Source organism: Colletotrichum spaethianum (genome assembly GCF_022836535.1).
Source record: "Colletotrichum spaethianum MAFF 239500 DNA, contig10, whole genome shotgun sequence".
In the NCBI taxonomy this organism is placed as follows: Eukaryota; Fungi; Ascomycota; class Sordariomycetes; order Glomerellales; family Glomerellaceae; genus Colletotrichum; species Colletotrichum spaethianum.
Window position 1 is genome coordinate 282,673 of NW_026054780.1, and position 23,972 is coordinate 306,644.

At 56.1% G+C, this 23,972-nt stretch overlaps 4 protein-coding genes across 4 annotated transcripts; all 4 read right to left on the reverse strand.

The window, feature by feature from the left end:
• Positions 1 to 641: 641 nt before the first annotated feature.
• On the reverse strand, positions 642 to 4,457 carry ColSpa_04647 (uncharacterized protein; the record flags this gene model as incomplete). The annotated part of the gene is made up of 1 exon (XM_049270859.1): positions 642 to 4,457. The coding sequence occupies one exon, from the start codon at positions 4,455 to 4,457 to the stop codon at positions 642 to 644; it is 3,816 nt and encodes a 1,271-aa protein (XP_049126816.1).
• A 1,756-nt stretch (positions 4,458 to 6,213) lies between these two features.
• Positions 6,214 to 7,439, reverse strand: ColSpa_04648 (mitochondrial phosphate carrier protein; the record flags this gene model as incomplete). Its single annotated transcript, XM_049270860.1, has 3 exons — positions 6,214 to 6,598; positions 6,663 to 7,082; positions 7,270 to 7,439. The coding sequence occupies 3 exons, from the start codon at positions 7,437 to 7,439 to the stop codon at positions 6,214 to 6,216; spliced, it is 975 nt and encodes a 324-aa protein (XP_049126817.1).
• A 1,856-nt stretch (positions 7,440 to 9,295) lies between these two features.
• ColSpa_04649 (putative transcriptional regulatory protein) lies at positions 9,296 to 12,129 on the reverse strand (the record flags this gene model as incomplete). The annotated part of the gene is made up of 2 exons (XM_049270861.1): positions 9,296 to 11,790; positions 11,850 to 12,129. The coding sequence occupies 2 exons, from the start codon at positions 12,127 to 12,129 to the stop codon at positions 9,296 to 9,298; spliced, it is 2,775 nt and encodes a 924-aa protein (XP_049126818.1).
• Positions 12,130 to 15,022: 2,893 nt separating this feature from the next.
• Positions 15,023 to 17,156, reverse strand: ColSpa_04650 (L-arabinose-responsive transcription regulator ARA1; the record flags this gene model as incomplete). The annotated part of the gene is made up of 4 exons (XM_049270862.1): positions 15,023 to 15,901; positions 15,931 to 16,041; positions 16,095 to 16,964; positions 17,145 to 17,156. 4 exons carry the CDS (start codon positions 17,154 to 17,156, stop codon positions 15,023 to 15,025), a joined length of 1,872 nt encoding a protein of 623 aa, XP_049126819.1.
• Positions 17,157 to 23,972: the final 6,816 nt, after the last annotated feature.

The following is a 23,972-nucleotide window of genomic DNA, read 5'->3' on the forward strand; positions in this document are numbered from 1 at the left end:
ATGCTATCCTATCATAAGCCTGTTGCAGGAAATTGAATAGAGAAGACGCACATATCAGTTAAGAAAAGAAAAAGAAACGAAAACAAGACTGAGAAGAGGTGAGAGAAATTCTGTTGAAAAAAAAACCGGAAGAAAAGAACAAGAAAAAATTCCCCCGACGCATGGGATAAATGAAGGGACATCGTCAAGAACGAGGCAAAGGAAGGGCTAGGCAAAGGGCTGACTAGGAGATACGAAAACACCTCAGTAACATTGAAGAACAAGGCTTCACATTCACAGATGCTTTAACACTAATGTGTAGACATTGACAAAATCTGTCGCATTGAACCGAGCTTGCATAGGCAGATGAATGAGTCCATGTTATCTATCTACAGTACTCAAAACACAATCTTGTGCAAACGCCTCCGCATGCTGTGTATATCCTTTTCATCGCCAACTTTGTGCAACAAACGACTGGAAAGCAAGTGTTCTTTTGAAGGCTCGCTTGCTCGCTGTAACGATCGTTCAAATGCTGTGCGTAAAGAACCGGACGTCTGGTATCATGACACTTATTGATACCATTCCCACATCTCTGTGACTCTTACATTGGTCTTTTCCCGTCGTTCACTTCATGTCTTCTTCCCATATGTTCAAGCGTTAAATCAGAGCTCATCGTGATCATCTTCCTCCACCTCTCCCTGCTCCACGGGCTCCTCGGTGGGCAGAGCCGTCTCGGTGGCCGGAGCCTCTTCGACAGTAGCGTCTTCGAGAAGCTCCTCGGCAGGTGCAGTACTCTCCAAAGGAGACTCCTCTTCAGTTTCGGCGACTTTATCCTCGATCTGAGCAGCGGTCTCCTCAACGAGGGCCTTAGGCGCCACGCTAGGCGTAGCCTGGATTCGAACGACCTCCGTCTCAGTAACAACAGCCTTGACCGTCTCCGTCACAGTCTCAATGATGCGAACCAGTTCCCTCGTGGTGATGGTCTCGTGGACGGGGGTAGGGGCAGGGGCCACCACTTCCTCAGAGGATGAAGAAGGCGACTGTGCCGGCGAGGTTTCCTCTTCTACAGCAGATGTCTGAGCTGTGACTGAGGTAGAGCTCTCAACGGGCTCGACAATCGAGACAGAAGCAGTGGCCTCAGCCACCGGGATCTCCTGGCTCTCGAGAGCTTCCGCCGCGGGGGCCTCCACTTCCACTTGGGGGGTAGACTGAACAACCACTTGCACCGGAGCCTCAGACGACGTGACCGACTCCACCACGGACTGGACAGTCTCCATCAGAGGAGGCGACACCGGCGGCTCAGATGCGACAGACGCCACATGCTCGACAAACTGGCCATCCCAGTCCCTGACCTCCCGTGGCGCAGGCCTGACAGCCATGAACAGCACAAGCAAACTCATGACCACAATGGCCAGGTTCTTCTTGTCCTGCATAAACACCCGCGCCGCCTCGAGGAGCAGCTCGCCAAGCCCGGCGTTCTGGAAAGCCTGCTCTCTCCCTTGCTGCGGAGGATACGCCTCCTGAGGCGGGGGCGGGGACTGATGCTGCTGTGGCTCGGGCTGAGACGGAGGCGGAGGCGGCGACTGAGCCGAGAAGGACTCGTGACGCGGCTCCGGCTGGGGCTCGGGGGCCGGCTCGTGGTGTTGAGGCTCGGGCGGCGGGTGGCCGTAAATCTCGCGCATGCGCTCCTCGTCGCGGAGGCGGCGCTCTTCGCTCTCGTCGTAACGAGGCATGGGCTCGGCGGAGGGCGACCGGATATCCTCCGCAGCCGGAGGAGGCGAAGAAACCGGGATATGCGGCTCGTGGTCAATGTACTTTGGCTCGAGGAGGTTGTTCTCCTCCAGATGGGACGCCTCACGCGGAGGCTCCTCCAGAGCAGGAATGCCACGGTCCAGGGAGTGCATGTCGCGGTCCATGGACGGCATGGTGTGGTCAAAGTCGGACATGCCGTGCTCCTCAGGCAAATCCCTGCCTTCGGTCGACTCAAGAATCGTCGGGTCGTGCTTGACGAGCTGCAGCTGCTGCGACTGGGAGATGGCGAGACGCTCCAGCTCGTCCAAGACAGCCGACTCGACAATGGGCTCAATCTCGACGTCCACGCGCTCCATCTCCTTCCAACAAGCCGCCCAGGCGCCGGTCCTCATAAGGCCGTTGCTGGCGTACACCTTGATGCGGAAGATCTTGCCGGGCCCGAGGGACTCGTAGCGGATGTCGTGGCGACAGGTCTGGCACCAGTGTGTCTTGACCAGAGCGCTTCTCCTCCTCGAGTCCTCATCATACTCCTCCTCGTCACTATCGGTGTCCTCGCTGAGCGTCATTTCGTTGGAGGGGCCGATGTAATGGCCGCACTCAAGGACACGCGCCCTCCGGCGCAGGGGGAGATCGAGAGCCTCCAGTAGACGCTCTTCCAGGATCTCGTAGTCGTCTTGCGGGTGGGAGAGGAGAATGCCGCGCTCGCAGACGGTATCGGCGACGCGGTCGTGGAGGTGGTGCCAGGCCTCGCGCAGGGTCTTGGCCTCAGGGGACAGGACATCCGACGACGCCTGCTCGAGGATCTCGGCCCATTGCCAGCGGAGCGGGAGGAGAGTGACGTGGAGCAGCACGAGAGGGGCGGGCTCCTTCTTGGGGTTGAAGCGGGTGGGCGTCTTGCGGCCCTTGGTGGTGTACTGCGCAGAGGCAGTCGGGCTGCCGAGGCGTGAGATGGTCGGCACCTGAGGGCGCTTACTGGAGCGCGGGGAGTAGGAGCCCGTCACTGAGGGGGCCGGGGAGGAGTATTGCAGTGCCCGAACATCGGAGGGGGAGCGGAAGGGCATGCGGTTCGTGCCGCGGATGGTGGGGACGAACTCCTCCTTGTCGTAGTAGGACATCTCGGACACGGACACGTCGGACATGCGCGACGACCGCTTGGAGGAGCGGTTGCTCGTGTCCTTGTGGTGGTCGACGTGGCCGTCGAAGGAGCCCAACGAGCTGCGCGGGCTGCGGTCGCTGAACACATCCGAGTCGCCGTGTTGAGAGGAGCTGTCGGCGCCGTCTTCGGCATGTACAGTAGCAGGGTGGATTTCACTCTCGCGACGGCTGCTGCGGGGTCGAGTGTTGTACGACTCACGGCGGCTGGACTGAGACTGGGTGTTGTAAGATTCGCGGCGACTCGCCCGTGATTCCGTGGCGTATGATCCGCGGCGGGTGCCTTCCGAGCGAGTGTCGTAGTGCAACTCGGTTCCGGCGTTGGTGGATCCGGTTGAGTCCTGGCGAGAGTGTGATCTGTTCCTGATGGTCTCCATGGTCTGGGCCTCGAGTCGTTGGAGAACCTCCTTTGCGGCAGCTTGGATGAGAGCCTCGGTGCGGCCAGAGGCGCGGCGGAGAGAAGACGAAGAGCGGCTAGCTTCTTGTACCGCAGCGGGCTCATCATCGTTCTCCTTTGCCTCGTCGGCAGTGGGGGCCGGCGCTGGCGTCTCATCAGACTCTGCTTGCATGGCGAGGGTCTCTTCGACCTCCTTTGCCAGCGTACTGGTTGTGATTTCAGCCGCCGGCTGGAGTGACCTTCCTCGCTCAACTTCCGCTTCAACCTCCGCCTCGGGCTCAGGCTCGGGTGTCGCTGCTTTCTCGACCTCGACCTCGACCTCAGGTTCAGCCTCGGGCTCGGGGTGAGATGGTTCTTCCTCGTCGACATCTTCGACCTGAGGCTCGGGTTCTTCCGGAGCTGTGTCTTCCTCAATCACCTCTTGAGGTTGATCTTCAGGCAGCAGCTCAGACTCTGCTTGGGAAGGTTCTTCCTTCTCAGCCTCAACCACAGACGTAACCTCCGCCACGGGCTCAGACTCGGGCTCGGGCTCATCTAGCTTAGCGTCATCCGCGACCGCTAGCTCGGAGATCTCTTCCGAGAGATCTTTCTCCAATTGGGTTTCTGCATGCTCAGGCTCGTCTTGAATTGTGTCATCAGTGGCTTCGTCAGCAGCCGGCTTGTCCTCGTCTGCTGGTCCCTCTGCAGCTGAGTGGGCCTCTTCCGCTGGAGCGGCCTCTGCCTCCGCTTCTGTCTCCTCGTCTTCAGCGGTATTTGTGGCTTCAGAGGCGGGCTCTACTTCCTCCGCCTTGGTCTCCTCTGGTTCCTCAGGAGCAGCTTCGGCAGCAGGCTCGGCAGCATGCTCAGGAGCAGTTGTATCGTCGTCCTTCTGCTCATCCTCGGCCGGCACATCCTCAGCCACTGCCTCGGCAGTTTCGGGCGCCGTTGTGTCTTCCTTCTTCGTGTCATTCGGCTCCGGCTCCGTAACCTCTTCTGCGGCCACGGGAGCCTCGTCCTTCACATCGTTCTTCGTGTCCTCCACCTCGACCTCCTGGACCTTCTCCTCCTCAGGCTTGGTAGGGACGTCGTCGTCCATGAGTTCGTGCTCGGCAGTCTCGTGCGCGGGGGTGCTCAGGCAAGACGGGTCAACATGGATCTCGAAATCGAGGTCTTCGGGTTTGGGCCCGGATCGTGGCATCTGTCGACCTCGACAGACTGACAAACACGCCCGAGAGTGGAAAAAGCGGGCTTGGGGGGCGGTGGACGGTTAAGATGGATGATCCTCTTCTCTGTTGGGTCGGGGAAGAGACAGCGAGGAATGAGGACCCCTATAGTTCGAGAGTATGTTTATGCTCGGCTCGGGACGGGTCGAGGGAGCAACCGTCGGGTGTTCGTGGGCTTTTTGAATGGGGTGCTTTGCTTTCTTGCTTGCTGGCTGTGGAAGGGAGTCGAAATGCAAATAGACTCCAAAGGCCGAAACAAAAGACAAGGAGTGCCTTGGGCGAGTGCAAGAGCAATTGATCGAGACGCGGGAAAGTCGGCCAAGTATTGACTTAACAGACCTCGTCGGCTAATATGTGCTTCGTTGTCTCGCGGTGGTTGGTGGGCGGTCAAACAGTGGGTTTTCCCTCTGTCTCTCTCTCTCTGGGAGGGGCTTCCCTTGGGCAGCGGTGAGGTGTCGCTGCATCCCGTCCGCGTCGACAACCGTCCTGCATGCATTGACAAGTGACGGGAGTGGCTGGACCTACTGGTTTGTTTACTCCCGTTGCCGGGTCAAAACACGGGGGGGTGGTCAGGGGTGGGGCCGCCGCTCGCCCAGTGGGCGCTGTGGTTGATCGCCGGACCCGCTCGCCCAACCATGCCATTTTCTGGGCGTGCTGCCCAATGGTTTGCGCGGGAGCGGTTGCAGCCACGACGACCGAGTCCACCTTGGACGGCCCTCGACTCGAACGGATTTTTCGATTGATTGGAAAAACGAAAAGGCTGGGGATGGGCTCGCGTCGGTATCGTATGTTTACTTCTCTTCTTCGCTCTTCCAGGGTTCCGGAGGGCCTCTGTGCACTTCCGCGCTGGGTTGACAGCACCGTCCCAAGAAGTCAACACCGGTCCTCCCGCAGTGGCATACTTGACGTCATTTCTTAGTTTTCCCAATCAGTTGGAGCGTTGACGGGCCCGGACGCTTTGGGAGATCCTGTCTCCAGGGGATCAAAATGTCGGTGACTAGTCTGATGCCCGAGTCCTATGTAGTCGTCCGGTCTTGCTATACTCATGTCCCCTCCCGTTGTGGCTGCACGAACAGTGACCGGGCCGCTTTGACGGACAAAGTTAATTCAAGTAGCTTTCATGAGATTGCCCCCTGGCGGCCGTGATAGTTTAGTCCTTTTCTGGATAGTTTTAGAAAAAAGCATCCAACAACATTGCGCAGATGGCGTTTGTTCAGATTAGCAGCCTCAGAAGACTCTGGTAATAGACATAATCACCGTCTGGGCAGCATGTGTGCGAGGTTCAAACCCCCAATCTATGATTGCAAAACTACAAAGCGACTATTATACAACCCTCCGGCGGGCCAGCCATCTTTTCGTCTATCATGCTCTATGCTTCTATGATAGGCAATTGGTGAAAAGATTTCCCAAGTCCCCACCCCAAAGAGTCTTGCTAAACAGATGAAACAAGGAGCTTGCCAGGCCGAATCGTTGCGCCTCAGCCCTTCTTTTGTCGTACAAAAAAAAAGTCTAATGCGGGAGAAGAAGCAGCCACAGGCGGCATGTTGTGTTGCTGCTGAGAGGATATCGTAAATGTGTCCCCGCCGTGATCATTCCCGGAGGTCAAAAACTCCGAATCCAGGGTGAAGGGGGAACGAGGAAACATCATCACCGTCCTCATCCAGAAACCAGCACCAGTCTTCTTCTTCACCAACCACCACGTCTCTCCGGCTCCACGGTTCGTCACATCGTTTATTTGGAGATCTCGACACCGCCGGTGGCACCGAGGGCCTTCTTGAGGTCACCGTAGATGGCGAACTGACCGGCAGTGAGGGTACCGACCATGAAGAGACGGGCACCGATACCGGTGTAGGAGCCGCGGAGGCCGAGCTCCTTGGCGATCTTGATGAGGCGGGAGGTGGTGCCTTCACCGGGGAGACCCTGGGTCTTGTTGATCTTGGAGAGCATGGTGTCGGCGGGCTGGGAGACGATGGCGGCGGCGAAACCGGCAATGAGACCGGAGCCGAGGTTGACGGCGGTCTGGGCGCCGTCGGAGAGGGTGTGCTTGGGGTATCTGCGGAAGATAGCCTCGGAGACCTTCTCGTAGACGACGAACTTGGACATGGTGTAGGGGATCCTGCGGTCGCGTGTCAGTTTTCTCGAGCTCTTACAGATTCACCTGCGGAGTCGTGGGGACTTACTGCTTGAACAGAATGGGGCCGAATCCGGCGTAGAAGGCGCCGACACCCTCGTTCTTGAGCATCTTGCCGAAGCCGGAGATAAGGCCGGAGGCGTAGGTGGGCTCGGAGACGAGACGGATACGGGTGGCCTCAAGGGGGCAGAGCGCAATGTCGGCGAAGAACTCGGCGGCGGCGGAAGAGGCGAGGTAGACGGTGGTGCGGTTGTTGACGGCGTTCTCGTAGCCAATCAGGTTGATGGACTGCTGCTTGAAGAACTCGTATCCTCCGAACTTCAGGGAGCCCTGGAGGAAGTATCCGGCGGCGGTAGGGCCGAAACCGGTGAGCAGAGCGCCGGCACCCTCCTGCTGGATGACCTGGCGGAAACCACCGATCATGCCGCGGTTGTAGGTGGCGGGGTCAAGCTGGATTCTGGTCTTAACGCTGTCGACATTGTTAGCAGTGTGTCAATGGTATTTGTCTGTGAGTTGATGTTGTCGTTCGCGCCCATCGCGGTAGACCGGAGCTCGCTCGGTAATTGCGGTTTTCGTCCCTCATTGCTTGTGAAAACGCCGCGGACCGACCAGGGACGAACAACACCACGCAATTGGGGAAGTGGAATGGAACCTACACATCGACGGGGGTGAGGGCACCGTGAGTGACGGAGCAGCAGACGGCACCAGCAAGGGCGAATCTGGAGTAGAGGGCGAGGCCGGAGAGCTGGCCGGGGGCGCTGGCAGCAGCCTTCTCGACGACGGCGTCGACCTTGGTCGAGCCGGTGGAGGGCACGGAGGAAGCCATTGTGTGTGATGTGTGAATCGAACCGGAATGAAAAGACAAAAGGCTGAGTGGGGAGGACTTGTCACGAAGAACCGCGCAAAGAGATTCGTGAAGATTGGAGGATGGGAGGTTGGAAAAAAGGGAGAAACTTTTTTTTGTTGTTGTCGGGGGAAGGAGACGGCCGGGGGAAAAACTGTGAGGCCTTTTTTTTTAGCGGCGCCGCGGCTGGGGGGAAACTCTGGAGCGAACTGGAACCGAGACAAGAAGGCGCCCAGGCGCGAATTGAGAACTTGTCCTTTGCGGCCAAACAGATTGGCTCGGGATTACTCGGGTACCCGCGCATCTGCACAGCGTGCACGAGCCATTCTCCTGCTTCTTTTTCCAGCGCTGCTAGCCCGTCCTCCTTGAGGCTGCTTCAGTACGTACCTCATTCTGGCAGGGGTGAGCTCTTGTTCGGTCTCTCGGAAAAATCTCTGCGTGGACCGTCGCTGAGCCGGCCAAGGTTTAGCCGGGCGGTCTTCCCGCGAAAGTCCAAGTTTTCCGTCACAGCACGCAAAAATGGTATCCACCCGTCCACTTAGCGTGCTCCATTCGCCCATGTGCTTGCCTGTCAGTGTCGTCAGCGCAGCCTAGGATGGCATCGCGAAATCGTCGGCGACCTCTGCGATCTTTGCCGGTTACCTAATCTTTCGAGGTTGAAGGCTTGGACGTTAGCAATCCTATCACCGTTCCCGAACGACCTGGCAAAACCGCAGTACGGCTTCCAGTCGTCTCTCGTACATCTTACGTCCCTGAAACACCCTCGTCTTCCTTCGCTGCCAGCCTTTCCGGCAATTGCGTCAGGCTTGCCCTCCATCATGACTCAAATTCGCCATCCGCCAGCCACCTCGCATTTTCTCACAAGTACAGGGACGGGAAGCTGTCCGGGTAACCCACCCCAGCCGCCAAGGTTTATCCGGCTCCGAATCACCGATCCCGCTCGAATCCACTTCATCCCCCGGACCGGAGCTTAAATGAGGTAACAATTGAAGATGGCAGTCGCGTGAGCTAGGCAGAGGTGCTTTCGCTGTTTGAGATGCAGCATTCCCCAACGACCGTAGTAATTGGCAGGTTCATCACCGTTGAGAGGTTTAGTAAGGACTTCAACCTCCATTGTTGTGACTGGTCTCGTCGAGTCCTTCCCAGACTTGTTCGTTAGCAGTTACTGATGCCTATCAGTCTTCTTGAATGCACAAGCTTGATTTGAACTGTTGTGTTGTTGTAACAGCTCGTGATCAGCCATCTCCCTGGCATGATCTTTAGGACTCGTTGGTATGTTCCTCGTATCTCAGTTGCTCCCCGTATTGTGTATTTCGAAGTTCGAAAAAGACAAAATCTCTGAACAGTCTTCTCGGCTTGGTCGCGACGGCTTCCATGTCAGGCCCACATCGCAGAATCGGTCGATTGGCTCCTTCACCACCCGAGACTGGGGTGAGCTGTCAGGTGCATTGTTTCAACATTGGTAACACTAAGGTGTCGACCGTTCTTGGTATCGACGGGTTACAATTATTCAACAAGTATAATATACAATATGACGGAGGTAATAAGATGTGCTTCCCTAACAGCTCCCATAAACACCCCAAAACAGTTTTCGTGTCGTTATCATAATGTCGGTCAGACAAGACTCAGGTATCACCCGCAATGCAACGCTTTTTTTCCCACGCCAACACCATCACGGCCGTATGCAATGAACAGACAGTTTCCAATACAAGGAACAGAATACCAACCGAAGGTATGTGGTAAAGAAGTCGATGCCCACTTCGCCAAATAGGGAATGCAATGCAGATATATGTCTGGCTCGGATGGTTGGCTCGGTGCCAGGGTAAGATGGCAACAAGCTAAGAGCCTGGGTCCATGCCGTTGTTCTCAAAGAGACCCAGGACATCGCCAGGCAAGTACTCCAACCACGGCGGCATCATTTCATTCGGCAGGCCCAACGCGCCTATGTCAATCGGATTCTCGAAAGTGATGACATCCGTGATAGGGCCCATGCCATGGCCGAGATACGAGTAGGTTGCATTTGCATATGTCGGGTCGAACGCAATATGCTGTCCGTTATGATGCTGTTGCGATGTTGCATCATGCATATTGCCAGACGGAGAGGCGGATGGCATCATGTGATGCTCGTAATTGGTCGAGTTGTGAGACGACGGTGTGAAAGATGCTGTTTGCTGTGGAGCAGAAGACGCTGTAAGCATCGAGCCAGCATTACCTACAGGAGACGATGTCTCCTCGTCATGGATCCCATCAAACCGTATGTGTCCTCGCCCTTGCCCGTGTGGGCTATCCATCGACGACGTTGACGGCCGCTGGTGTGGGTGCTGCCGGGACGAGTGGCGCATGGCAGACATTACCGGTTGCGGATAGGCGGTAGCGAAGATGGAGTGAGGCGCTGCTTCTGGAAGACTTTGTCGGATCGGGTCGTAGATCATGTTGCCGGGAGGCGTAGGCGCAGAAGTAGGGGCATTAGATGCCTGCGGCTGTGCAAAGTTGTAGTGGCTAGATGTCCCGGCATGCATGTTCTGATACATGAGCGTAAGGCTCGAGTTGGGCGAGTTCGTCGTGCCCGTCAAAGACCATGCGATAGGCGGCATATTGGGCGAGGTAGGAAGTGGGAATTGGCCGCCGATGGAACCGCGGCGAGGCAATCTGGTGCTTTCGTATTCCTCGTTGGTGTATGTCTCGCAATCCCAGATGCCCTTGGACTTTTGATCAAGTGCCGTGAGAATGTACTTAACGCCGCCCCAATACTTGTGCAACTGTTGCAGAGACTTGTAACAGCGGGAGTAATTCTGGTTGGCGGCGGAAGCCAAAAGGGAGTGTTTTGTGGATGGCCTGTGTTCATGCGACGACGGCTTCTGCTTCTGGCCTTCCGTCTTGAGCTCGGCCGGGGGAGATGTCTCTCGCGATGTAGGGTTCGAAGCATTGGCAATGGATTCCATGAGAAAGGCGCAGGCGGCGATGTACATGGGCTGGGACGTGAACGGATTACCGATGAAACTCTTTGGATCAATGAGTTCAGCGAAGGCTAGGATATCAGCGATGGTTTTGGCGCTGGACATGGACAGCTCACGACTGTTGGGTAGCAGTTGGTGAGTGCGGCTCAACGAGCCAAAAGGTGTCAAGAGAGTGGGTTGGTGCAGTATGATGATGAGCGCGTGGAACCAAAAGTGTAAAAGGATAAAGTTGGTCCCTTGACCCAACTTCAAATATGTCTTGAAGTTGGAGACGCTGAAGTGAAGCCGGGGATCCTGCTTTTGATAAAGCTTTGTCAACTCGTGCTCCATGCGGGCCAATTTGGTCCACTTCTCCTGGGTGATGTCCTTGGCGTTGCGGATGTTATTCAAGACGTCAGAAACGCGGCCGTAAAGGTGAATGATCTGGATGAAGACGGGGAAAGGGGCGGGCCATCCCGAGGCCGGGTCGAGTGTTGGCTCTGGTAGAGCCAATTCAAAATCATCGTCACGTATGGTCACGGGTCTGCCAGTGCCAGAAGAAATGACCCTATCGAGGATGAAGACAGCCCAGAATGTATCGGTGCGCTCCTGCTCGACCTCGAGCTGCTCCTCATGAGTGAGGCCATTTTCGTCTTCTTGTGGCTCTTCGTCCGCTCCGCCATCACTGCTTGCCTGGCCGCCATGACGAGTATACCAAGGGTCTCTTTCACCTCGGTACCTCACACCCACCATTTTCTGCAAGCCAAGGTCTACGGCCATGCGGATGGCGAGACCCAAGTACATCCATAGAGCGCTGTCCTGGTCCGCACCGAAACCCTCGTAGGCCATCATCAGGAGCGCTTGGACAGCACCTACGGATGGGCAGGGGAAGGTATCGACTGTCGCAGCCTTGGCTCTCTGGGCGTAGTGCTGGCCTTGCTCTGCGTGTGACGCTTCCTCGGCCTTGCTATGTCCAAGTTGTGCCGAGTCGGAGAACCGAGCAGCAAGTGCACATACAGCATCGACAAGAATTGGTTCAACCCTCTTTTCCCTGACCATGCGAACGAACCTTTCCTCTTTCAAAAAGGGATAGTTGCAGCCCAGGTGTAAGAAAAAGGTCTTCACTAGGTGTATAATTAGAGGGTGGACGGGCGCAGGGTCGTTGGCATCGTATACGGGCAGCTCCGCGTCTGTAGCAACCTCGTCGCCGTGTGGAGGCATAGCTGAGAGGGCCATGCCCATGGGCTGAACCACACTGGAACCGGAGCTTGGCGACGTAGCACCGACTGAGCCTCCTGTGCTCCGCCTCCTGTCCCGGACGGAGACAACCATCTGTTTGTAGCCCGGCACGATGGCCGTTGGCCCGAAATAGCGAAAGTACGGGACCCTATGGCGCTCTGTATGGTGCAAGACAGGAGAGCGGCTATGCGTACTGCGAGCATCGTCGGAGAAAGACGTTGTGCGATGGTGGGATAGTCGTCGATGTCGAGAAGCTTGATCTTGGTCACGAAAGCTATGATCTGACGACCGTCGCAGGAAGGTCGGCGAATGACCAGCAGCGACGTCGGAAGTCGTCCTTTGGGCATCATCAATTTCCACTTTGGAGACGGGGGAGCGCCGGTCGCTGTCTTTCCCCTTCCCATGCCGCCTTTCATCATGGTCTTCTTCATCGCGAGCGCGAGCTTCTTGGTCGTTTTCGTCGTCGTCGTCGTCGTCGTCGTCGTCGTCTTGGTCATGGTGGGGATCCCGGGTGGCGATAACGCCACCTGAAGTTTTCTTCTCGATCGCTTCGTTATAGCCCAAGCAGGTGTGTCCGTTTTTGGAGCAAGTCGAGCAGACGGGGCGCTCACCGGCGCATCTCGTCTTTCGTTTGCGACAAGTCAGGCAGCTAGCAACGGGTCGAGTCAGGTTAGTTTCTGCAGGCAAAGAACGATTTTGTGGTCGTACACAGCACGTGGACTCAAAGGAACCGGAGGAGAAGACCAAGAAGAGGTGGAAATACTCACGCGGCGTTGATTCTACGTCTCTTGGATGGTGGTTGGCCTTGGTTGTGAACGAAGCGGATCTGCTTTGGCGCGGGGGTCGCTCCGTCGATGATGGAGGTCATGGCGCGCAAGGTGAAGGAACCTCTCAACAGCGACGCAGCATGATGCTGCGCTACAGTGGGCGGAGATTGACTGAAAGGGATAGACCAGATCAGACCAAGCCGGCCCAACGCAACGCAGAGTGGTCCACGTCAGGTCTCCAAAACTCGCGTCAGGCCCCTGTGGAGATGGCAAGTCTCTCCCGGCACAGGGACTGGAGTTTTGGCGGTAGGTAAACTGGGGTGTAGCTCTTGGGGACAGTTCTAGGTGCTTGGGGAAAGCTTGGGTGTGCAGAGGGCGAGAGGGTTCGGTGGAGACGAGCTGCTGTAGCTCCAGATGCAGCGGTAGGGCTTGGGCTTTCAGCTGAGGGATCGGGCGACGGGAAGTCAGTTGCGCGTTTGGTCGACGTGGGACATGGCGGCTGGAGCCGTCACGAAAGATGGGAATCCGAAGCTGCAGTTCGTGTAAAGGAGGAATATGGCCGTTTCATACCGAGTTGAAAAAGGAAAAAAGGGTGTGAAAAACTAACGGGCGACCAACAAAGGCGAGGAAAAGGGAGACTAGACTGGCGGGAGAGCTCCGCGAACCAAACTGAGCCAAGCGAGCGATGGGAGTTGAGGAGCGAGGGCACCCCGAAAGAGGTGGGGGGAAGGACGTAGGCGTGAGGTAGGATAATAGGCGGTCGGGAGAGGCGCAGACGACGACGATGGTGCGTTGTGTGCCTCTACACTTGTCTCGTCTTGTCTTAGACTGCCATTGCATCGAAGGGCGGGGATCCGGCTTTGTGTTGTTTGGTTCGGCTCGGTTCGTTGCGACTGCGCGGTGTTGACTTGGAATTTGGGGGAAATTTTGGTGGAGGACGGGGAAGACGGAGAAAAGGAATGGGGGTTGGAGGCGACGAGCATGGATTGGAGCATTACATAGGAGGCGACATGGGAGGAACACTCTGAAATCCCATCCAATCCGATGGGAAAGAAACACTGCGCCACCTGCCGTGTTAGGTGCACTGGAAGGTACCGGTACCTGCCTTCGACTGCCTGTCCTTACCTACCAGTACTGACACTTTGGTACGTACCTTACTCCCCAATGCTGAGGAACCCAAGCGGAGGTGCGGAAAACCGGGTCCATTCAGCCTGTTTCGCAGCAAAATCGTCGCTCCGTACCTCTGTATTGTTGGGCGGTATGAGTGAAGCCGCAGCACCGGGTGGTCATCAAGGTGTAAACCAATGCGATATGGAAACTCTCAAGTATAGACCCTTTTGCATAGGTTGCACAGGACTCTAACAAATACTACCAAGGCACCTCGTGTTTGGCCGTTACACTTGCCCGGTTCCATGGCCTGCCGTTGAGTTATCGTCGCTTCACTAGAAACTAGAAACCCCTTTAACGATGGAATGTTGGAACGCCCAACTGCCTCAGATTCATCTCCACCTCTACCAGCCTCACTTATAGCTATATGCTTTTAATCGGGACGAAGACTCGAGGCCTGTTTCATCTCGCGCACGTGTAGCTCTGCGAATGTTTGATTCAAGCATCGATGCGTGGCAGTAACCGGGTTGAGCTTCATTGTCGAAGGACGACAACCACGAAAACTTCGACTAATGGCTATGTGAAAGAACTTTGTTGTAAATATCCGTCGTGGCTCACCGGAATGAAAACCCCCCAAACGGAAATGTCTCACGCACCAAGCCGAAACATGCAGCTTTCCGTCCCACGCGAGATGCGAACAATGCCTCCGCCACGCCGACCACACGCACCTGTCGTATCTCAACGCTCTCCTCCCCCAATCTGCGAAGCCAATCATCTAGGCTTCCTCTTGCCCCGGATTTTATCTTGGCTCGCAAGAGACCCTCGGCGTAGCATTCGCATGGATCCAGCTTACCTATGTACTATATACACCGAATACCTTCTTTCTCTCTCCTGTAATACAATGTTCCACCCATACGCGTTTCTGAAGCGCGCCAGTCAAGTACGGCTTCATCCACAACGGGCCACACGCCTTCACCCAAGAGGGCCCGCTTTACCCCAGATCCCAAGTCCGCGTCAGCCCACTTGAAGTCTCGGGAACGACGGGAAGCCGCTGGGTTAATGCCACCAGTGACGTAGATGATTGACCGTTAGAGAGGAGTGCGAGTAAACATGTCGCTGAGAGAGACATTTCCAAAGCTGGTGAAACAGCGAATATCCGAAATACAACCAACCCAACAGGGAGGACTTTGATTAACGCCTACTACAAGGTGGTGATATCCTAAAATCTCTGATAAAAACTCCTGATCCAGCAAAAACAACCATACCGCTCTCTGGCCCCCATTAGCATTTGATTCCCATGTGTCCAACTTCAAAAAAGACACCGGTAGCGCCCCCCTTCCCATCATCGTTGTCACCGAGGGTTCCCCTAGATAAGATCCTTCTTTTTGTAAGCCTCCCCCTTGCCAGACATGCCTGCCTTTGCTCATTAAATCCAATCTCATCCCTCTTTATATACGACTGAGGACAAATTCTCCACATGTATGTACACCCTTAGAGACGTGCGGAGGTGGTCACCTCAACCAAAGACGATCGTGACGCCCATGTCCTCGCTGACACGCCTCCACAAGTCAGCCCCCTTGCCAAGCCGTTGGCTAGGTGTGGACATCATGATGGCGTGGTCTTCATATGTGGCGTGGTCGTCAATCATGTCTGCGCGTCTCCAAACCTCCTGCGCGATGGTCCAGGCACGCTGGATGTTCGTCATACCCTGTCTGCGCTCAACCGCCACAAACGCCTGCCGTGCCAATTCTCTGTCGCTGGGGTTGATGGCCTCACAAGCCGCGACAAAGAGTGGCCATAGGAGAGCGGCCATCGGGCCAGCATGGTTGACTGTTGCAGCGCAATGATGTAGCGCAGTGTGCGTGTGGTGTTGCACCAGATGATGGCGTCGCGGGTAACCGTAGATGCTGCGGTAGAGATACACAAAAGCCGAGTGGCGGTAGGCCAGAGCGTTGTTGAGGATTGAGTGTAGGCGAGCGCGCTCGGCGGCCAGCTCTGACTCGTCTGACGACACGTCGTCCATAGTATCAGGCGAAAACCCTGGAGGGAAGCTGGGCTGCCATTGCTTGAGAGCGTGCTCGATGGCGTCTGATGTGGTTTCAAACTCGCTGCGGAGAACAGCTACCTTGGTCATTTGGCCGTTAGCAATAGCCGTCTGCAGCTCATTCTTCAGCGCTAGAAGGTTGGAGAGGCGATGAATGATGGGCCACAGGGTTGTGGAAAAGCCGAGCAGCGTATCGACAGATCCGAGGGCGACGAAGTAGGGGAACCAAGGGGCGGAAGAGGGATGAGGCAGCCTGTTGCCGGTGCCGTGGAGAGGGGAGCCGTGCCGAAAGAGAGCGCCGCGATAACGTCGTAGAAGCGAAACGCCTGAGATGTTGTCAGATAAGAATCGCTGGTATCAAAAGAGCTAAGAAGACATACACGTTCAAGGAAGGCAGTGGTAGGGTTGGAATTGTCGCTGCCACCATTCATGATTGCGATAGCGCCTTTTAGATGGCCATCGACAATGTTGGATCGGTTTTGTTGCACAAGCTTGTCGCTGGTTAGTTGCGTTGCATTCCATGACCGAGGGCGGAAATACTCACAACTTCGTAGTATACCAACAACATGATGGTGGCTAGAAGCTCGTTTTTGTTCGCTTCCCCACCAAGCTCGATCAACCGGGCCAAGCCTTGAATGGCCTGATTGTGGAAGTAGACGGCTTTCTCTTCAGCATGTCCGCAGCCTCTGTTCTCTAGATGCGCACTCGCAAGCGCGTAGATGGCATTCGTCACTGTCGAACTGCTGTGACAAAGCGGCAAGACCAGCTGCTGGAACGGGTTTCCAGCCTCAGTCTCTCGCAGCACAATCAGATGCGACATGACGTTGGTGAAATGGTCGACCAATGCCCGCCGATTCGGCCGATCCGAAAACTCGGAGAACGTCGGGAACAGGAACTCGAGGCGTGGCGACGCCACGGGGACGGGCGCGATCATGGCTAGGTCCGGGTGGCGCTGCGCCCGAGTGACGGCCATGTGCGATATGGCGTTGCGCTGCACCGAGCCGCGACGGACGACTTCTTCATCTGCATCTTCCAGCGACAAATCGAAGGCGACGGAGTCAACTGGGGAGACTAGGGGAACGTCGTCCTTGTCGTGGTGTATTGCGAACATCTTCTTGAAGTCAAAGACGAGGGGGTCGCCATTCTCTCCGGGCTCCTCCAAAATGGCCTCCTCCACAGCCACGTCGTCTTCGTCGTCCAGGGATTCCTCCTTCCAGCGTCGCATGGTGGCATCGGGGGCCGAATAACGTCGAATAACGGCAGATCCGCTCACTTGAGAGGCGGTATCGGAGCCAAACCCGGCGATCGAGTCACGCTTCTTGCGTTGACGAGGCTTGACCGGCTCGTAGGAGCATTCCTGAGCACGCTCGGCGCATCGGGAGCACTGCGGGCGGGCTTCATCGCACTTCTTCTTCTGCGGGCACGGAAATACGTTAGGGAAGCCTCGAAGTCTTTGAAAGGGGGGGGGACTCGGGAGGTGGCTTAGGGATGGATTTAAAGAGTGTTCGTGGTCGTACCTTTTCTTTGCTGTACCAGTGTGTCAGTAAGAACGTCGCATCTCAGTTTCTGGAGGGGTTGCTTTGGGATCACTCACCAATATGTGCATCCTGCATGTGACAAACGAGTTTAGGTCAGAAATGGAATTGAATGCGACCAGTAGTGGCAGGCGTAACATGACGGGGCAAAGGGGAGCGAGACCTGGGGCAACATGACGAAGCTATTCGGGCGGCAATAGCGACGCGCGAACGGGCAGCGAACCAAGCAGGAGACGAAGCACTCGCGGGGGGCAAACGAGGGAAAGCGGAGGCCGAGAGGAGAGGGATTGGCCATCGTAAGACTCACCTGATCTGGATCGTCTTTTGGGAGCCTTTGGCGGGGCGAGTTTAGTATACAGCAACATGATGCTCACGAGCTGGTACCTGCAGCAGGCATAGGCATGACGGTTTGTCAAGATCGTCGTGGTGTGATTTCTCTCAGAGGATGTGGTATTTGGGACGAAGTTGCCCGACACCTACATCACGCACGGAGAGAAGGAAAAAATGCCAGACGCAAAGGCGTGTGGACCGAGGCTACTTGGTCTAGAATGCGAGCGAAGACAGGCTTTCACGATGTCGGAGGGTCCCGCAGCACAGTGTGACGGTCGGGGGTGGCGGGCGTAAGTAAGCCAGCGAAAGGTGGTCCTGGATCTGCTGGTGGGAAATGAGGGGGAATACGGTAAGGTCAGAGAGTTGAGGAGCTCGTGGAGACTGGAGAAGAGTGTATGTGGCAGGCAGGTTTGCTCGGTTTCCTTTTCCCTAGTCGACTTCTTTCTCCTACTCTGTCGGTCCTTCTGCTCGATAACCGGCCTGGGTTTGTCGGTCTGTGCCGAGAGTAGACGCAGATCAATGAGGGAGGAGGAAAGCTTTTCTCTCGTCTTGCTTTGGTTTGTCGTTCTCGCCCTTTTTTTTTTGTGACGGGGCCGCGAGCTTGGAAGACCAGGGGTCGGGATTTGACGCGCTGGAGTGAAGCCGGATTCGTATAGTTGGTCCGTTCTGCTAAGGCGTGGGGGATGGAGACTGGAGATGGTGCCTCGGAAGCAAATGGCGGGATATGGGGAAAATTGGAGAGAAGAGGAGAAGGGGGACCAGAACTCATGCGAGTCAAGGAAATGCCCCTCGGACAAGAGGCTGTTCATAAATAGTGTCGAAACAACGGAGGCAGGCACCGAGACAGCGAGAAAAAGGTAAAAGGGCAAAGGGGGCCAGACGATTTGGCGATTTTCTCCAACAAAGGCATCCCAAAACGTCCAAGGTCAAGGTCAAGGTCGAGTCCATGTCATGCTGGCGTACCGACAGAGTACCAAGACCCAAGAGCCGGCGACGGAGTCCTTCCCAATGCTGACAAGGCCGCTACCATCACGCACATCGTGACCAAGAGATCCTGGGAGGCTAAGTAGTGCTAAAAGCAGAAAGGTGGAGAAATTTGCGGGGTTAGAGCGGCGACTCTGGTGCGGAGATGGGCGTCACAATCTCTCGGTCGACATGTCTGCCACTCTGCAGCGTTTGTCCGTGGTTGCGCCAGTCCAGTTTTGATGGTGGTGCGCTGGTGCGTGCCTCTTTGAAGTTGGCGGCAGTGATGGTGGTGTTCTGCGGAAAGGTGTGTGTGTCACCGTGAGGGCGTTCCCTGCAATGCCTGTAAGGTGTGACCTGCTTGAGGGGTGCCGCGCTGTAGGTACCGACACATGTTGGAGTAAGGGGGGGCACAGGGCATGGGAGATGCCTGTTGGTAATTATTTGATAATGTTGTACGTGAGGGGATGCCATCCTGACCGAGGAGCCTTCGAGAAGTAGACGAACAAGCACACCGTTGAGAGATGATGTCCTTGGGCAGTCGCGAATTCAACGCTGAAGCTGGGACGGTGAAAGGTAAGGTATTCCTGTTCAATATTGACTGTTCAGTAGGTCATGTGTCGGGGCTGGCTCTCTTCCCCGGACGACGGATACATGCTGCCAGTTGTCCGAGTCCATCGCGGTTGCTCCCACGCTTACCGGGACTTGCTTCTCACCGTCGTCGGCTTGCCACCAGCTGCCAGAAGGGCAACAAACATGACCACCGCAGAGTACCTAGCTGGAGAAGAAACCGAACAGAATGAGGAGGTGGCGTTGCATAGCGTCATTCGTATCCCCGACCCAGAGCCAAAGCTAGAGCCAGCTTAACCGCCATCCTAGGTGGACGCTGCTGTTGCTTCTAACCTACGGCTAGTCGCCGGATTTGCCACAACTGCTCCGGGCTAATGAACGGCTCTGCACTGCAGTCTTGTGCCGCATTCCTCGTAGCAAGCTAGGGACATCGTGTCTCCTTGTTGACGTGAGTGGTCGTCTGTCTGATTTGTATCTTTGGCACAGACAACCAAATGCCAGAGTACATACTGTACCTGTGAGATGGACCCTGCAGCGACAGGGAAAAGTCTAAATGCGTAGCTGTTCGGACGCTTTAGAACCTTTGAATTTGCCGGGCGACGGCTCCGCCTTGCACAACACCAAACTGGGGTTCAATCGCCTCCGGTGCTGCCCATGTCGAGAGATCCAGCTGCATGGAATTAATTTGGATATGAGCAATGAGTCGCGTCACTTGACTTTGCTGGCCCACCACCAACGCAGCCGAGATGCAAATCGTATCATCCGTCTGCCAACGAAAACGAGATGGCCACTGCTTGATCTTTTTGTAACCAACGTCTCCCTCCTTTCTTGTATCCTTTCCTCAGAGTCCGAGGCGGAAGGGGGCACATTGGAGACGGCACGATTCGAACAATTCGAGTGCGCTGGTCTAGGTCGTTTCTCTGGTATGCGGTAGTTGGCACGGAACTATGATCGTGAGGGTCTAGGCCACCACGTCGAGAAGGGGGTTTTCCCCGCATTCTCGACTACCGCTGATCCGTCCAAGCTGTAATAGGGTGGCCTGCCTGAGTGCCTGGAAATGGACCACTCGTGGCCATGGCGGCCATATCGAGTTCTTCCATTATGTTCTCCAGCTGAAGTCTGGACGACGCATACGGGCGCCGTGTCTCCGATGCTACCACATGGCTCATGGTGGGCGGTGAGATGACTGAGGGAAGATGGGATTGCGGGCTACGACGCTCGCTAGCGCCAGGGCAATAGTATGGTCAAGAGGTTGGTGAGGGGAGCGGTCAGAGGCACCTAGTCGTCTGTTTAATGGACGGCCACCCTGTTGCGGACGCAACGGTGATCACAGTCCATGGTACCCGCCTGCTAAGGTCTGTTTGCCGTCTTTTTGGCTATGGAAGACACGTTGTGGTGCCGGCCAGCCTGGAAGGATTGTGGCCAGTATCGTGTGCCATACGGAAGTACCAGGTTTGTGGCGAGAGGGCAAGAGATAGCAACCTATACTTCGGCGTTTTCTGATGGTGTGATTTGACAAAGCCACGAATGTATTGCATTCTTAGAATTCGATGCAGCCCCGCCCCCTGGTCCTGTCCTGTCAGGCATACGAGCCCAAGCACTCGCCGAATCGAAGTCTCGTGGGCGAAGAGAGGGGGGAAATGGGGGGAAAGAAAAGAAGAAAGAAATCCGGGGAAGGACGCCCAAAGCAGCGCGTTTGGTAGTTGATCAGCGGAGCTACCCACGGCCCTCTCGGCCCTCTCCTGTCGATATTCTTCTGGGGGTCGTCTTGGGCGTGAAGGTCTAGGGAACGTCGGGCAGGCGGCGGGAGTGGCCTCCTTGGTGGGGTCGCTGGAGCTGGACCACCGTGGCACGGGCAGGCAAAGCGGGTCGCAAAAGAACCTCAAGGGACCAGAACTCCCCCCACTGCAAGCTAAGGTTCCCGTCGGGTGCGGTCGTGGGCGCTGTCCAATTGCTTTTGAAGGTTCGAGATGAGCACCGAGCAAACTTCTTCCCTCGATATTGCTGTGGGGCTCAATGGTGTCTCTCTGGTGGTGGCTGCCTGAGGCGTAAATGAGGAAAAGCGCTGTGGTGTTGGGTTGGAGAAGTGGTTGCAGGCGCAAGTGCGTCGCTCTTTCCGCGGCTGATGTCTGATGTCTGATGTCTTGCACCAACGTGGAAGACTGGCGTGACTGGTCAGTAGTGCAGGCGCTGGAAGATCCCCCACCCGAGGAAAGAGCGAGCGATACCGTACTCGAAGAACACAAACATACGCAACATGAAGAGGAAGGCATGCTTGCACCTGGGCTCTTGCCTCGCCTACAGGTTTGGTTTTTGCCTGAGGCTCCCCTTCATCACCACCACGTCCGCTGCTGCGTTTCCTGAGGTGAATTGACTTATTAATAGAGTCAGATACGTAACCGATGCTTCCACTCGCAACTGCGGCCAAGAACCCTTTCCTGCATCTTCATTTCCGCAAAGAGGGACACTCTCAATTCGTGACAGCTCATCTGTCGACTGGATCTCGGTTGCATTTCATCGGCTTCAGGTTGATGGCTCTCCATTTTCCTGTTCAGACTCACACCGATGCTTCCTTTTGATGATGGTAGCTCCCCAGCAAGTCTCGCCCGTCCTCCGAGTCCAAGTCTGCACAATGGTTTACCGTCTGGTATTCACGCTGCTCATCGTGTCCGGCGACCGTTTACAGGAAGAGTCGGCGCTTCAACTGATGGCAAAATTGTATGGGTTCTATCAGATGGTCCCATGGGGTTCATTTTCATCGTCTTTTGCTGTATCTTCATCCAAACCATAGTTCGTCAAGGGGCCGGAGTTGGTCAGCCGCTGCACAGAAGTCTTCAACACCCAGCCACTGCAAAATGAAGACAAAGAAAAATGGCTGCGGAGTGGCTGAATCATCAACCATCTCCGATTCTACACTCGAGCATCGCGGAAATCCACTGGAATATACCGCGACCATCAACAACAAAACTCTAGAGCCCTCTACCTGACTTCACTGTCCAAGTGGCCATTTCTCACCTTCTGGCTGCCCCAGAGGTTCCGTCACACGAGATGAAAGGTAGATAGCATGATGGCTTCTGCGTGGGTTCTGTACAATGTCTGCTACTGACATAGCAAGATTTTCCGATTCATGTTGCTCAGGTTACGGCCGGGCTTTGTCCGGCCGTAGGTCCGGCTCCAGGGCCCGCACCGGTACCGAGTGACTCTGGCGACCTCCGGCTCCGCTAAATGCTGGCCACGTCTTTTGATCAACCACTATTTCAAGTACGAGCGACCCGCCGCTGTCCTGTCTGGAGCATAACACAAGATGAGGGCTGTTGACTGGTCGCCCGCACCCAGTCTCGCCCAATGCCGTTGGTTGTAGACGCGCTCATGTTGGTCCAGTGTCGCATTCCCACGGATACAGCCCCCAAAGACAACAACGCCAAGGGCTTTGGGTCTCCCAAATCTACGCACCGCCGTCCTGATGTCCATTCGCATCCCTCCGCCGCCAAGCCGCTGCTTTGCATGCTGCTTGCCCAGCCTTTCCTACAAGCTGCCGCTCCCGTTGGCCCTTGTCGTCGACATGCAGCCCGCGCAACCTCTCATTGGTGGCCTTCGACGCTCTCACCACGCATTGCCCACTCTCGTGGGTAAGACAGGCATCGCCGTGCCGCATCACTGCATCCATTGCCTTTCCGACTCGTCACCTGCTCCGCCATGATTCGCTCCTCGACTATGACACCCCGTGGTGCCCGGCGCACCCAGCAGCCACGGCGATCGAGAGCATCGAAATCCAGCCCGGTATCTCAGAATCCCTCCATCCTGCTGGACTTCCATAATGCCATCGTGGCTCTCCCGGGGGCTGTTGTTCCTTGCTTGCTGTCATCTCATTGGCAGAGCCTCATCGCTCATTCGCCCCAATGTGGAAAAGTTACCCCGCTGAGCGCTGACAGTCAGATAGAAAGCCACTTCACAAATCCCATCGGCCCAAAGATGCACCCATGGGCCAAATGCGAGGCATGTCCCTCCCGTCACACATGGCCGCACTCGCACACTAGGGATCCGTCCATTCCCCTCCCAAACGGTCCATGATCGCCCTCCTCTCTCCCATCCCCATCTGCAACCAGCCACTGTCGGGTCGATCATACGTGAAGGGACGAAGACAAGAGACACAACCTTGAGCATGGTCTTGCGCTCTTTGGTCGACACTACGCGATATATGCTTCACATATGGTAACACGAGTCAATGTCCGTCATCCGTTCTTGATCCTCGCATCTCAGCCCTATTGCTGTGCCCCTCCGTCGCCAAATCTGACTTCGTGGGGTGTGACTGTGGGTGGTGCTGCTGTGCTGTGCACCCGCTCAGCCCTCCCAGACATACATGCAGTTGGGCCATCTCGATCCTCCTCCCACCTCAAGGCACCAGCGTAACTAGCCATCTTCATCCCAGATGTCCCCTGGAACGGCGTCGATGTGAGAAAACCCCGAGTTTCACACGCTCATTATATCGCTACTCATCTGCAAAACCACCACTCTACAACTGTCTTGTACGCAATTCGCCCTCATCACTCGGCGATCGTGCGGCTCGCTGATCCGGAGGCCCTTGGATGATCGGCAGATCTCGTAATCCTGCGCGACACTCGTGCCAATCCAGTCGATCGTCGCTACAATGAAAGGGCTGGCTTCTTGCTCGCTTTGCGCACTCTACCTTGGGCTAGACTGGCTTGTGGGAAAAGCAAGCGGGGCGGAATTTAAGAGACGAGACGGGGTACACCGACTGGAAAAGGCGCACGTCACGGTTTTCCAAGGCTTGAACCCGAGGGACACGACCTGTGCGACGGGATATTCTGCTTGCGCATCGAGCCTGAACGGAGGGTGTTGCCAGTCAGGCTATGCTTGTGCCACAGATTCGTGTTATGCAACGACAAGCGCACCGCAGACTTGCGCGGGAAAGGTCGGGTACTATGCGTGTGATGCAGTAATGGGAGGTGAGTCAACTGGATACAGCTTCGTCTCGGGTTTTTGTAGTCGCTAACTTTGCTGGC